The 14,652-nt window shown below is 43.7% G+C and overlaps 1 protein-coding gene across 1 annotated transcript in view; it reads left to right on the top strand.

The window, feature by feature from the left end:
- vps35l (VPS35 endosomal protein sorting factor like) overlaps positions 1-14,652 on the top strand; it is a 149,020-nt gene that overhangs the window by 58,728 nt on the left and 75,640 nt on the right. Inside the window, exons 15-17 of the mRNA XM_060840406.1 lie at positions 5,920-5,966; positions 6,086-6,197; positions 6,881-6,997. Of these exons, the coding sequence (XP_060696389.1) occupies positions 5,920-5,966; positions 6,086-6,197; positions 6,881-6,997 (276 nt within the window). The remainder of the gene's footprint in view (positions 1-5,919; positions 5,967-6,085; positions 6,198-6,880; positions 6,998-14,652) is intronic.

Genomic DNA, 14,652 nt, shown 5'->3' with positions numbered 1-14,652 from the left:
TATACAGTACATGCACTTGGTCCATGACCTACTATACTGTGGCATTTTAAGTGCTTGTCCAGATGCTGTTTAACTGCTGAGAGTTAACTGACTCCACCATCCTCTCAGGCAGCATATTCCATATTTCTGCCATCTGGATGAAAAAAGTTTCCACAAAGTGCCTGAAACTCATTTGCTCCTCACCTTAAACTTCTGCCCTCTAGTCTTTGGTTTGTCTGTGGAAAAGATTCTGGAAAATATAGATAAATGATCTGGAAGGAGGGCACTGTTAGTCTGATCAGTAGGTTTGCAGATGACACAAAGGTTGGTGGAGTAACAGAAAGCAAAGGAGACTGTCAAAGACTACAGGAGAATATAGATAGACTGGAGAGTTGGATGGAAAAGTGGCAGATGGAGTTCAATCCAGGCAAATGTGAGGTGATGCATTTTGGAAGTCTAATTCAGGAGCGAACTATACAGTAAATGGAAGAACCTTGGGAAAGTTGATGAGTAGAGAGATCTGGGAGTTCAGGCCCATTATACCCTGAAAGTGGCTGCGCAGGTGGATAGAGTAGTCAAGAAGGCACGTGGTATGCTTGCCTTCATCGGCCAGGGTATTGAGTACAACGCTGACAAGTCATGTTAAAATTGTACAAGACTTTGGTTCAGCCACATTTAGAATACGGTGTACAGTTCTGGTCACCACATTACCAATAGGATGTGGACGCTTTGGAGAGGGTGCAGAGAAGGTTAAGAGGATGTTGCCTGGTATGGAAGGTGCTAGCTATGAGGAGAGGTTGAGTAGATTAGGATTGTTTTCATTAGAAAATAGGAGATTGAAGGGGGACCTGATTGAGGTTTACAAAATCATGAAGGATATGGATGGGGGAGATAGAGATAAGCTTTTTCCCAGGGTGAAGGATTCAATAATGAGAGGTCAAACGTTCAAGGTGAGAGGTGAAAAGTCTAAGGGGGATGCATGCGGCAAGTATTTTTTGGTAGGTTCCTGGAACGTGTTGCCAGCAGAGGTAAGAGAGGCAGGCACAGTAGATTCATTTCAGGTGTATCTGGACAGATGCACGAGTGGGGAGCAGAGAGGGATACAGATGCTTAGGAATTGGGCGATAGGTTTAGGGAGTGGATTTGGGTCGGCTCAGGCTTGGTGGGCCGAAGGGCCTGTTCCTGGGCTGTAAATTTTGTTTGTTCTTTGTTCTCATGATCTACACTGTTGTTATCTCTCATAATTGTGTATATCTCAATGAGATTTCTCCTCTGCTCAAGGAAAACAAACCTCGCCTATCCATTTAGTCCTCATAACTGTGACTTTCCATCCCAGGCAACATCCTGGCGAATCTCCTCTGCAGCCTCTTCAGTACAATCATGTCCTTCCAATAGTGTGGTGACTAGGACTGCACACAATATTCCATCTGTGGCCTGACAATTGTTACAACTTTCTAAAACAAACAAGACTACTTTGCTGCTATAGTCTATGGCCTGGCTAATGAAGGCAACATACTGTTTGCCACCTTCATCACTGTTTGCATGTGCTGACAGCTTCAAGGATTTGTGGATTTGTATACTGAGGTCCCGACAGGAGAAAGTAGACAACAGGTGCTGGAAAAGCACAGAAGGTCAGGCAGCATCCAAGGACCGGGAGAATCGATGTTTCGGGCACAAGGCCTTCTGGAATTCCTGATGTGCAACAGGGTCCTAGCACTAATCCCTGTGGTATACTGCTGGTCACAGATTTCCAATTGCAACTACAACATCGATTCTCCCCCTCCCGTTCCTTGGACCTGCTGTGCTTTCCCAGCACCACACCCTTGATAAAGTACACCCTGAAGACCTACCACTCATTGTGTATAATCTTTCCTTATTAGACCTTTCAAATTGTATCACTCTTGTTGTGGGTGTCACTGGCCAGGTTAGTATTTATTACCTATCCTTGATTACATGTAGACTGAAGTCACATCAAGTCCATTGCTCTCTCTCAGGAGTCATGTATAGGTCAGATGGAGTAAAGATGACCGTTTCCTTCCATATCTTAGATTAGTGAATCGGATTTAATATTTTTCTGAGATTTGACAATGATTTTATAGTCATCTTTAGACTCCTAATTCCAGATATTTCATTTAAATTCCACCTGCTGCCATGGCAAGATTCAAATCCAGGTCCCTGACACATTACCAGGGTTTCTGGATTAATAGTCTCGTGATAATACCACTAGGCCATTGTCTCCCCAAATATGATTTATCCCCAAATGCTGTTTTTAGAATTAAATTCCATGTGCTATTGCTCTGCACAGTTTACCAGCTGATGAATATCAGACTGCAGCCTGAGACCATCCCCCTCACTATCAACAGCACCACCAATTTTGTATAATCTGCAAACTTAACAATTATACCTTCCACATTCACATTCAGGTTGTTAATGTACAACAGGGTCCTTGCGCTAATCCCTGTGGTATACTGCTGGTCACAGATTTCCAACTGCAACTGCAACACTTCATGCTCACTCTTTGCCTCCTGTTTGGAGAGGGTTTAAACTACTGTGCAGGGGAATGAGAGCCAGGGAAGTAGGACAGTCAATGGAGAAATTGAGGGAGAGGTAGAAACCAAGGCAAACATGTCTAACAACAAGGACAGGCAGGGAAACTCAGAGCAGGGGAGGTGCCCTCTGAAATACACGTGTTTCAATGAGCAAAGTACAATAGGCAAGGGAGATGAACTTAGAGCTTTGGTTAGTACTTGGAACTATGCCATTATTGTGATTATGGAGACAGGATTGGCAGCTGAATGTGTTGGAATTTAGATGGTTTAGGTGTGATAGAAGGTGTAAAAGGGTAAAGGAGTATCATTGGTAAAGGAGTATCTGTCAGCTGTACTGAGGGAGGGTGTATCAGAGGACTCGTGCAGCGAGGCAGTATGGGTAGAACTCAGGAATGGGAAGGGTGAAATCACAATGCTGGGGTATACTACAGGCCTCCCAACTACCACAGGGAGATAGAAGTGAGGATATGCAGACTGATTTTGGGAAGATGTAATAATAGCAGTGTTGTTTTGGTGGGTGATTTTAATTTCCCCTATTTTGGTGGGAACTCACTTTGCGCCAGGGGCTTGGATGGGGCAGAATTTGTAAGGGCCATTCAAGAGGGTTTCTTGACACTGTATGTAATCAGTCTAACCAGGGCAGGGATTAATCTGGATCTGGTTTTGGGAAATGAACCCGACCAGGTGAGGGAAGTTTTAGTGGGGGAACATTTTGGGAGTAGTGACCATAATACGGTGAGTTTTTAGATACTCATGGATAGGGATAACAGCTGTCCTCAGATGAAGGTGTTAAATTGGGCTTGTTTTCACTGGAACACAGGAGGTTGAGGGACAACCTGTTAGAAGTTTATAAGATTGAGAGAAAGCCTCATACTTTCCACCCACCCTATCCATGCCATTCACAGTGTGGAGGGGTCAGTTACTAGGGGACACAGGTTCAAGGTGTGGAAAGTTTGAGAGATGTGTGAGGCAAGATTTTCATACCAAGGATGGTGAACACACCGCCAAAGGAGGTGGTGGACGCAGACACAATAGCAGCAATCAAGAACCATGTGGACGAAGACACGAACAGGATAAGGATCCTGCAAATGAGGATCATTTTAGTATGGAAGGGCAAAATGTGTCAGTGCAGACTTGGAGGGTAGAAGAGTCTGTTCCTGTGCTGTACTGTTCTTTGTTCTTTATAAATAAGCCAGGGTTGGATCCAGTTTGCCAATTTGCCTTGGACCCTGTGGCTCTTACCTTTTGGCCCAGCCTTCCATGACAGACCTTGTCAAAATCTTTAATGAAATCCATGTAAACCAGATGAAGTGTACTACCCTCATCAATCTATTTTGCCAGATTTTCAAAAACTGAATTGAATTTGCCTGACAGGATATCCCTGTATCACATCCATGCTGACTATCCATAATCAATCCCTGTCTTTCCGAATGTTGATTAATCCTGTCCTTCAGACTTTTTTTGCAGTAATTTCCTTTTCACTGACATCAGTCTATAATTACCTAGCCTATCCCTGCTGTCTTTCTCGAACAAAAGAACCAAGTTAGCTATCCTTCAATCATCTGGCACTTAACCTGTGGCTAGCTACTTATTAAATATCTCTGCCAGGGCCTCCGCAATCTCCTGCCATTCTCCTGCCATTGCAATCTGGGATATGTCTCATCAGGCCCTGGAGAGTCAAGCACCTTTTATGTCTGCTAAACCATGTAACATTTCTTCCTTAGTAATCTTAACATGTTGTAGAACCTCCCCTTCTCAACTGAAATCCCAACCTACAATGTCTTTCTCTTGTGAATACAGTTGAGAAATATTCAATTAAGCCCTCCCCCATATCCACTGGCCCCACACACAGATTGTCCTTTTGGTCTCTGACATAGCCCATCCTTTCCTCCTTGCTCTGAATATACTTCTAAAATGTCTTTGGATTTTCCTTGATGCCAGTGCCAACCTGGACATGTTCTGATGTCTTAATTATATATTTCAAAAGGGTGTATGGTGTGCACAGATTATGCTTTATGGGAGTTTTCAGTGTTTTGTGGTGTTGAAATCCAAAATGTAAAAAGCTGTTTTAAGATAGATTGTGTGCCGTAAATATTTTAAAATATATAATCGACTAGAGTCATAGAAATGTACAGCACGGAATCAGACCCCTTGGTCCAACTTGTCCATGCCGACCAAGTATCCCAACCCCATCTAGTCCCACCTGCCCAGCACCCGGCCCATATCCTTCCACACCCTTCCTATTCAGATACCCACCCAGATGCCTTTTAAATGTTGCAATGTACGAGCCTTCACCATTTCCTCTGGCAGCTCTTTCCATACACGTACCACCCTCTGCGTGAAAAAGTTTCCCCCTGGGTCTCTTTTATATCTTTCCCCTCTCACCATAAACCTATACCTCCTCTTCCACCCCCCCCCCCCCCCCCCCATGACCATTATAGTGATTTACAAAATCACCCCTCAGCCTCCAACGCTCCAGGGAAAACAGCCCCAGCCTGTTCAGCCTCTCCCTGTAGCTCAAATCTGCCAACCCTGGCAACATCCTTGTAAATCTTTTCTGAACCCTTTCAAGTTTCACAACATTGTTTATGTAGGAGGAATACCAAAATTGCAATCAGTATTCCAACAGTGGCCTAACCAATGTCCTGTACAGCCGAAACATGACTTCCGAACTCCTGTACTCAATACTCTGATCAATTAAAGGAAAGCATTCTAAACGCCGCCTTCACTATCCTATCTACTTGCGACTCCACTTTCAAGGAGCTATGAACTTGCACTCCAAGGTCTCTTTGTTCAGCAACACTCCCTAGGATTTTACCATTATGTGTATACATCCTGCTAAGATTTGCTTTCTCAAAATGCAGCCCCTCGCATTTATCTGAATTAAACTCCATCTGCCACTTCTCACCCCATTGGCCCATCTGATCAAGATCCTGTTGTAATCTGAAGTAACCCTCTTTGCTGTCCACTACACCTCCAATTTTGGTGTCATTTGCAAACTTCCTAACTGTACCTCTTATGCTCACATCCAAATAATTTATGTAAATGACAAAAAGTAGAGGACCCAGCACCGATCCTTGTGGCAATCCACTGGTCACAGGCCTCCAGTCTGAAAAACAACCCTCCACTACTACCCTTTGCCTTGCACCTTTGAGCCAGTTCAGAAGCCAAATGGCTAGTTCACCCTGTATTCCGTGAGATTTAACCTTCCTAAACAGTCTCCGATGGGGAACCCTGTTGAATGCCTGACTGAAATCCATATAGTTTAGATGATTCAATGTATTACTGAAATAGAAACATTAAAAGAAAGGAACTAGATGAATTAGTCACATGCCTTACCTTGTGCGCAGATGGGCTGCTTTCAAACTGCATTTGTTATGACTATTTACAGACTTTACTGACAGAAATGATGGACAGATGCAAGAAACTTGGAAACAAGTAAGTGATATAAAAGTATTTACATCGCCACATCATGAAAATGTGTGAAATACTCCTATACACTTGTATGTATGCCTCCTGATATGTGATTTGGTCTTCTGTCCTACAATTTCTAATAGTGCTTTGCTGTTGAACTCTGTAATGTCAGCATTTAAACCGGAATTCATTGCGGCAAGATCTATGGATTTCATTGGAATGATAAAGGACTGTGAGGAGTCTGGCTTTCCCAAGGTAGGCCAATGTGCAACATCAAAAAGTGGTGATTTACTTTGTGATCTATGTCTGTATTCCAGATCCCACATTGCAGCCATTAAACATTGGCCTGTCTATCTGTTCCATGGCACCAGGGGAGCTGTGGCAACAAGGTTTCTCCAATTATTTTTACATTCCTTGAGCAATATCATGAAAGCAGATTAAATTGTTAGTAATTTCATTGATTGTCAAGCTGTCTCTACCAGTTAATCACTTTGAAAATTTTTTGTGTGCAGCAGCTTGAAATGTTTCTCAGACGTGTGATGTGATGATGCCTAACTGCAACTTTACTTGTTTATATGTAATAATAATCCATGCTGGGCTTGGGACATTAATCTCAATTTAAGAGAACCATGATCCCATTTTGGACAGATAGTTAATCCTAAATGGTTGCCTCACTAAAACACCACTGAACACATTATCATTAGTGGAATCTTGCTATGTCTTGCTAAATCTTTCCTCCTACATTAGTGATCACTCTTCAGAAGGATTTCATCAGTTGTGAAGTGCTTTAGAACTTGAGATTTTGAGAAGCATTGTATAATTGCATCTATCTTTCATGCACTTTTATGGTCTTGTAGTTTTGTGTTGTGCTTGAACATCATTGTGCTTTAATGCAGTTTTCTGTGAAATTAGTGCATTCTGATCTATTTACACTGCAGCATCTTCTTTTCCAATCCTTGGGGTTGAACTTGGCTTTGGCTGATCCACCTGAGAATGACAGACTGCAAATTCTTAATGAAGCTTGGAAGGTTATTACCAAACTTAAGAATCCACAGGTCAGTAGATCATTATATTTATTTTTTTAGGTAAGAAAGCCCATATCTGACTGAAGTCTTAACTGAATCTTGTGAGCATTAATGATACATAAGTTCTTTGGAAATACTTGTCGAGAGAGTTTATCAGAATTAATTTGAATTGGTGTCCATATACAATATGTTTGTATATAGGTGGCATGTATATAGGTGGCATGTATATAGGTGGCATGTATATAGGTGGCATGTATATAGGTGGCATGTATATAGGTGGCATGTATATAGGTGGCATGTATATAGGTGGCATGTATATAGGTGGCATGCATTTCTTCTTGTAGGATGTGGTAGGTGAAGTGTAATGCTTTTAAGAATTGCTTTTATTCATTCTGCAGCTTAAATCAAAAAAACTTGCAATTCTATAGTTATAGAACATAGAACAGTACAGCGCAGAACAGGCCCTTTTGCCCTCTGTTGCACCGACCTGTGAACTAATCTAAGCCCATCCCCCACACTGTCCCATCATCATACACATGCTTATCCAAGGATTGTTTAAATCTCCCGAATAGACAATAGGTGCAGGAGTAGGCCATTCTGCCCTTCGAGCGAGCACCACCATTCATTATGATCATGGCTGATCATCCTCAATCAGTATCCTGTTCCTGCCTCATCCCCATAACCCTTGATTCCACTATCCTTCAGAGCTCTATCCAACTCTTTCTTCAAAGTATCCAGAGACTTGGCCTCCACAGCCTTCCAGGGCAGAGCATTCCACACACCCACCACTCTCTGGGTGAAGACGTTTCTCCTCAACTCTGTTCTAAGTGGCCTACCTCTTATTTCTAAACTGTGTCCTCTGGTTTGGGACATGCCCATCAGCAGAAACATGCTTCCTGCCTCCAGAGTGTCCAATCCTTTAATAATCTTATACGTCTCAGTCAGATCCCCTCTCAGCTTTCTAAACGCAAATGTATACAAGCCCAGTCGCTCCAATCTTTCAACGTAAGATAGTCTCGCCATTCCGGGAATTGACCTCGTGAACCTACGCTGCACTCCCTCAATAGCCAGAATGTCTGTCTTCACATTTGGAGACCAAAACTGTGCACAATATTCCAGGTGAGTTCTCACTAGGGCCCTGTACAGCTGCAGAAGAACCTCTTTGCTTCTATACTCAATTCCTCTTGTTATGAAGGCCAGCATGCTATTAGCTTTCTTCACTGCCTGCTGTACCTGCATGCTTGCTTTCATTAACTGATGTACAAGAACACCCAGATCTCTTTGTACTGCCCCTTTAACTAACTTGACTCCATTTAAGTAGTAATCTGCCTTCCTGTTCTTGCCACCAAAGTGGATAACCATACATTTATCCACATTAAATTGCATCTGCCATACATCTGACCACTCACCTAACCTGTCCAGGTCACCCTGTATTCTCCTAACATCCTCCTCACATTTCACCCTGCCACCCAACTTTGTATCATCAGCAAATTTGCCAATATTACTTTTAATACCTTTATCTATATCATTAATGTATATTGTAAAAAGCTGCGGTCCCGGTACTGATTCCTGCAGCACACCACCGGTCACCGCCTGCCATTCCGAAAGGGAGCTGTTTATCACTACTCTTTGGTTCCTGTCAGCCAACCAATTTTCATGTCAGTATTTTACCCTTAATATCATGTGCCCTAATTCTGCTCACGAGCCTCCTATGTGGGACTTTCTCAAAGGCTTTCTGCAAGTCCAGGTACACTACACCCACTGGATCTCCCTTGTCCATCTTCAGAATTACATCCTCAAATAATCCCAGAAGATTAGTCAAGCATGACTTCCTCTTCATAAATCCATGCTGACTCTGACCTATCCTGTTACTGCTATCCAGATGTCTCGTAATTTCATCTTTTATAATTGACTCCAGCATTTTTCCCACCACTGAGGTCAGACTAACTGGTCTATAATTCTGTTTTCTTAAAAAGTGGGACAATATTACCCACCTTTAACCTACAGGAACTGATTCTGAATCTATAGAACATTGGAGATTGATCACCAATGCATCCATGATTTCTTCAGGATCAGTTCCTGTGGATTGGAGGGTGGCTAATGTTGTACCACTTTTTAAGAAAGGTGGGAGAGAGAAAGCAGGAAATTATAGACCAGTTAGTCTGACCTCAGTGCTGAGAAAGATGCTGGAGTCTATTATAAAGGATGAAATTACGACTCATCTGGATAGTAGTAACAGGATAGGACAGAGTCAGCATGGATTTATGAAGAGGAAACCATGTTCGACTAGTCTTCGGGAATTCTTTGAGGATGTAACTCTGAAGATGGACGAGGGAGATACAGTAGATGTAATGTACCTGGACTTTCAGGAAGCTTTTGATAAAGTCCCACATAGGAGGTTAGTGAGCAAAATTAGGGCACATGGTATTGGGGGCAAAGTACTAACTTGGACTGAAAGTTGGTTGGCTGATAGGAAACCAAGAGTAGTGATAAACAGCTCCATTTCGGAATGGCAGGCAGTGACCAGTAGGGTACTGCAGGGATCAGTGCTGGGACCGCAGCTTTTTACAATATAAGTTAATGATATAGAAGATGGTATCAGCATTAACATTAGCAAATTTGCTGATGATACTAAGCTAGGTGGCAGGGTGAAATGTGAGGAGGATGTTAGGAGATTACAGGGTGACCTGGACAAGTTAGAGTGGTCAGATGCATGGCAGATGTAGTTTAATGTGGATAAATGTATGGTTATCCACTTTTGGTGGCAAGAACAGGAAGGCAGATTACCACTGAAATGAAATCAATTTAGGTAAAGGGGCAGTACAGAGAGATCTGGGTGTTCTTGTACACCAGTCAATGAAGGTAAGCATGCAGGTACAGCAGGTAGTGAAGAAGGCTAATAGCATGCTGGCCTTCATAACAAGAGGGATTGAGTATAGAAGCAAAGAGGTTCTTCTGCAGCTATACAGGGCCCTGGTGAGACCGCACCTGGAGTAGTGTGTGCAGTTCTGGTCTCCCAAATTTGAGGAAAGACATTCTGACTACTGAGGAAGTGCAGCGTAGGTTCACGAGGTCAATTCCTGGAATGGCGGGATTACCTTACACTGAAAGACTGGAGCAACTGGGCTTGTATACCCTTGAGTTTAGAAGACAGAGAGGGGATCTGATTGAGACATATAAGATTATGAAAGGATTGGACACTCTGGCAGCAGGAAACATGTTTCTACTGATGGATGAGTGCTGAACCAGAGGACACAGCTTCAAAATACGGGGTAGACCATTTAGGACAGAGATGAGGAGAAACTTCTTCACCCAGAGAGTGGTGGCTGTGTGGAATGCTCTGCCCCAGAGGGCAGTGGCGGCCCAGTCTCTGGATTCATTTAAGAAAGAGTTGGATAGAGCTCTCAAGGAGTGTGAAATCAAGGGTTATGAAGATAAGGCAGGAACAGGATACTGATTAAGGATGATCAACCATGATTATATTGAATGGTGGTGCAGGCTCGAAGGGCAGAATGGCCTACTCCTGTCCCGATTGTCTACAGCCACCTCCTTCAGCACCCTGGGATGCAGGCCATCAGGTCCTGGGAACTTACCAGCCTTCAGACCTAACAGTCTCTTCAACACCATTTCCTGCCTAATATAAATTCCCTTCAGTTTAGGTCCTTCAGCCACTATTACATCTGGGAGATTGCTCGTGTCTTTCCCAGCGAAGACAGATCGAAAGTACCAATTCAACTCGACTGCCATTTCCTTATTCCCTGTAATAAATTCACCCGTTTCTGACTTCAAGGGCCCAATTTTAGTCTTAACCTTTTTTTTTCTTTTCACATTCCTAAAAAAAGCTGTTACTATCCTTTATATTTTTGGCCGGTTTACCTTCGGACCTTTATTTTTCTTTGCATATTCCCTTTTTAGTTATCCTCTTGTTGTTCGTTAAAAGCTTCCCAGTCCTCCGATTTCCCACTCATCTTTGTTATGTTATATTTTTTCCCTTTTGTGTTTATATGGTCCTTAACTTCCCTCATCAGCCACGGTCACCCCTGCCTCCCCTTAGGATCTTTCTTCCTTTATGGAATGAACTGATCCTGCATCTTCTGCATTATACCCAGAAATACCTGCCATTGTTGTTCCACTGCCATCCCTGCTAGGGTGTTACACCGTTGAACTTTGGCCAGCTCCACCCTCATAGCTGCAGTTCCCCTTATTCAACTGAAATGTTGTCACTTCCGATTCTACCCTCTCCCTTTCAAACTGCAGATGAAAGCTTATTGTATTGTGGTAACTACCTCCTAATAGCTCCTTTACTTCGAGGTCCCTGATCAAATCTGGTTCCTTACACAACACCAGATCCAGAATTGCTTTCTCCCTGGTCGGCTCCAGCACCAGCTGCTCTAATAATCCATCTCTGAAGCACTCCACAAACTCCCTTTCTTGGGGTCCAGTACCATCCTGATTCTCCCAGTCAAATGCAAAACAACTGTAGTAATATCTTTGTAACAGGCCAATTTCAGCACCTAATTCAACTCTCACACTACATCCAGGCTACTGTTTGGGGGCCTGTAGATAACTCCCAAGAGGGTCTTTCTACTCTTAGAATTTCTCAGCTCTACCCACACTGACTCTTCATTCCCTGATTCTAGGTCCCCCCGCGCAAGGGACTGAATATCATTCCTTACCAACAAGGCCACCCCACCCTTTTTGCCAGTCAGTCTGTCCTTACGATAGCACTTGAAGCCACGTCTCAGTGATCCCCACAAGACCGTAACAGCCAATTTCCAAAAGAGCCTCAAGCTCATCCACCTTATTTCTAATGCTTCGTGCATTCATACATAATAGTTTTAATTTGTTACTCCCCTCACCCTACCTATCAATCCCGAGTTCACTTGACCTTACGGCATGATCCTTTTTTGAGTTTTCTGTTCCATTGATTCCGTTGTCTTTCTTGACTTCTCTTGTTCCAACTTTCCCTTGAACTTCCTTCTGAAACTTCCAGTTTGTCCCCTCTGCCCCCGCTATTTAGTTTAAACGCAGCTGTGTTGCAGTGGCAAACCTACCTGCCAGAATGCTGGTCCACCACCTATTAAGGTGCAACCCATCCCTCTTGTATAATTTATCCTTACCGCTAAACATACCCCAGTGATCCAAGAATTTAAATCCTTGCTTCCTGCACCATTCCCCCAGCCACACGTTCAAGTCCATTATCTCCCTGTTCCTGTCCTCTCCAGCCCGAGGAACTGGAAGCAAACCAGAGATAACCACCCTGGATGTCCTGCTTTTCAGCCTCCTTCCGAGTTCTCTGAAGTCCTGCTGTAGAATGTCCCTCCTCCTCTTCCTGATGTCTTTTGTGCCGACAAGCACTATTATGTCTGGCTCTTCACCTTCAGCCTTGAGGATTTCCTGCGCTCTGCGATGTCCTTAATCCTGGCACCAGGAAGACAACGCACCATCCTCAAATCCAGCCTGTTGCTGCAGAAACCCCTTTCAGTTCCTCTCACTATGGAGTGCCCTATTACCACGGCTCTGTGCGATGTCTGACTGCTCGACTCTGCCTCCACGCCAATTTCTGATTGGCAGACCTGACCGCGCCTCGGACTGGCAGTGACATCTGTCTGTACGGTTTCCTAATGTGGCTGAGTTAACGACATTGGCAGGCAGGACGTTCCACTCTCTTAGCAGAAACTGCCTCTGATTTCTGTCTTAAATCTATCACCCCTCAATATGTGGCTATGCCCTCTTGTACGGGCTGACGTCATCATCCTAGGAAAAAGACTTTCACTGTCTACCCTATCTAATCCTCTTGTATGTCTTTGTCTTTATCAAATCCCCTCTGAGCCGCTTCCTTTCCAATGAGAACAGACGCAAGTCTCTCAGCTTTTCCTTATAAGACCTTCCCTCCAGACCAGACAACATCCTGGTAAATCTCCTCTGCACCTTTTTCCAAAGCATCCACATCCTTCCTGTAATGGGGCAACCAGAACTGTACACAATATTCATGCGTTTTGTACAGCATGACATTTCAGCTCTAGAACTCAATCCCTCTACCAATGAAACCTAATACACTGTATGCAGTCTTAACAGCACTATCAGCCTGGGTGGCAACTTTCAGGGATAGAACATAGAACATTACAGCGCAGTACAGGTCCTTTGGCCCACGATGTTGCGCCGCCTTGTCATACTAATCTGAAGCCCATCCCACCTACATTATTCTATGTACGTCCGTTTGCCTGTCCAATGACGACTTAAATGCACTTAAAGTTGGCGAATCTACTACTGATGCAGGCAAAGCATTCTATACCTTTACTACTCTGAGTAAAGAAACTACCTCTGACATCTGTCTTATACCTATCCCCCCCCTCACTTTAAAGTTGTGTCCCCTCGTGCTCACTGTCACCATACTTTGAAAAAGGCTCTCCCTGTCCACCCTATCTAAGCCTCTGATTATCTTGTATGTCTCTATTAAGTCACCTCTCAACCTTCTTCTCTCTGAAGAAAACAGCCTCAGGTCCCTCAGCCTTTCCTCGTAAGACCTTCCCTCCATACCAGGCAGCATCTTAGTAAATCTCCTCTGCACCCTTTCCAAAGCTTCCACATCCTCCTTATGATGCAGTGACCAGAACTGTACACAATATTCCAAGTGTGGCCATACCTGAGCTTTGTACAGCTGCAGCATAACCTCCTGGCTCCGGAACTCGATCCCTCTATTAATAAAGGCCAAAACACTGTATGCCTTCTTGCCACCCAGATTGACAGGGTTGTTAACTTTCAGGGATCTGTGTACCTGGACACTGAGATCTCTCTGCTCATCTGCAGTACCAAGAATCTTACCATTAGCCCAGTACTTTGCATTCCAACTACTCGTCCAAAGCGAATCACCTCATGTTTGTCCACATTAAACTCCATTTGCCACCTCTCAGCCCAGCTCTGCATCCTATCGATGTCTCTCTGCAACCTACTACATACTTTGTCACTATCCACAACTCCACCGACCTTCGTGTCGTCCGCAAATTTACTAACCCACCCTTCTAAGCCCTCATCCAGGTAATTTATAAAAATGACTAACAACAGTGGACCCAATACCGACCCTTGCGGTACATCACTCGCAACTGGACACCAAGATGAACATGTTCCGTCAACAACAACCCTCTGTTTTCTTTCAGCAAGCTAATTCCTGATCCAAACTGCTATGTCTCCCACAATCCCATTCCCCCACATTTTGTATAATAGCCTACTGTGGGGAACCTTATCGAACGCCTTGCTGAAATCCATATACACCACGTCAACCAGTTTACTCTCATCCACCTATTTGGTCACTTTGTCAAAAAACTCAATAAGATTCATTAGGTACGACCTACCCTTCACAAAAACGTGCTGACTGTCCCTGATCAGATTATTCTTTTCTAGTTGGTTATAAATCCAATCTCTTATAACCTTTTCCAACACATTACCAACAACTGAAGTGAGACTCACTGGTCTGTAATTACCAGGGCTGTCTCTACTACCCTTTTTGAACTAAGGAACCACATTTGCTATCCTCCAGTCCTCAGGCACTATTCCTGTAGAGAATGATGATTTGAAGACCAATGCCAAAGGCTTGGCAATTTCTTCCCTTGCTTCCCAGAGGATCCTTGGATAGATACCATCCGGCCCAGGGGATTGTCTATTTTCACACTCTGCAGTATTTCTAA

This window comes from Hemiscyllium ocellatum, chromosome 20 (assembly GCF_020745735.1).
Source record: "Hemiscyllium ocellatum isolate sHemOce1 chromosome 20, sHemOce1.pat.X.cur, whole genome shotgun sequence".
NCBI lineage: Eukaryota > Metazoa > Chordata > Chondrichthyes > Orectolobiformes > Hemiscylliidae > Hemiscyllium > Hemiscyllium ocellatum.
This window is presented reverse-complemented; position numbering and strand designations above follow the sequence as displayed.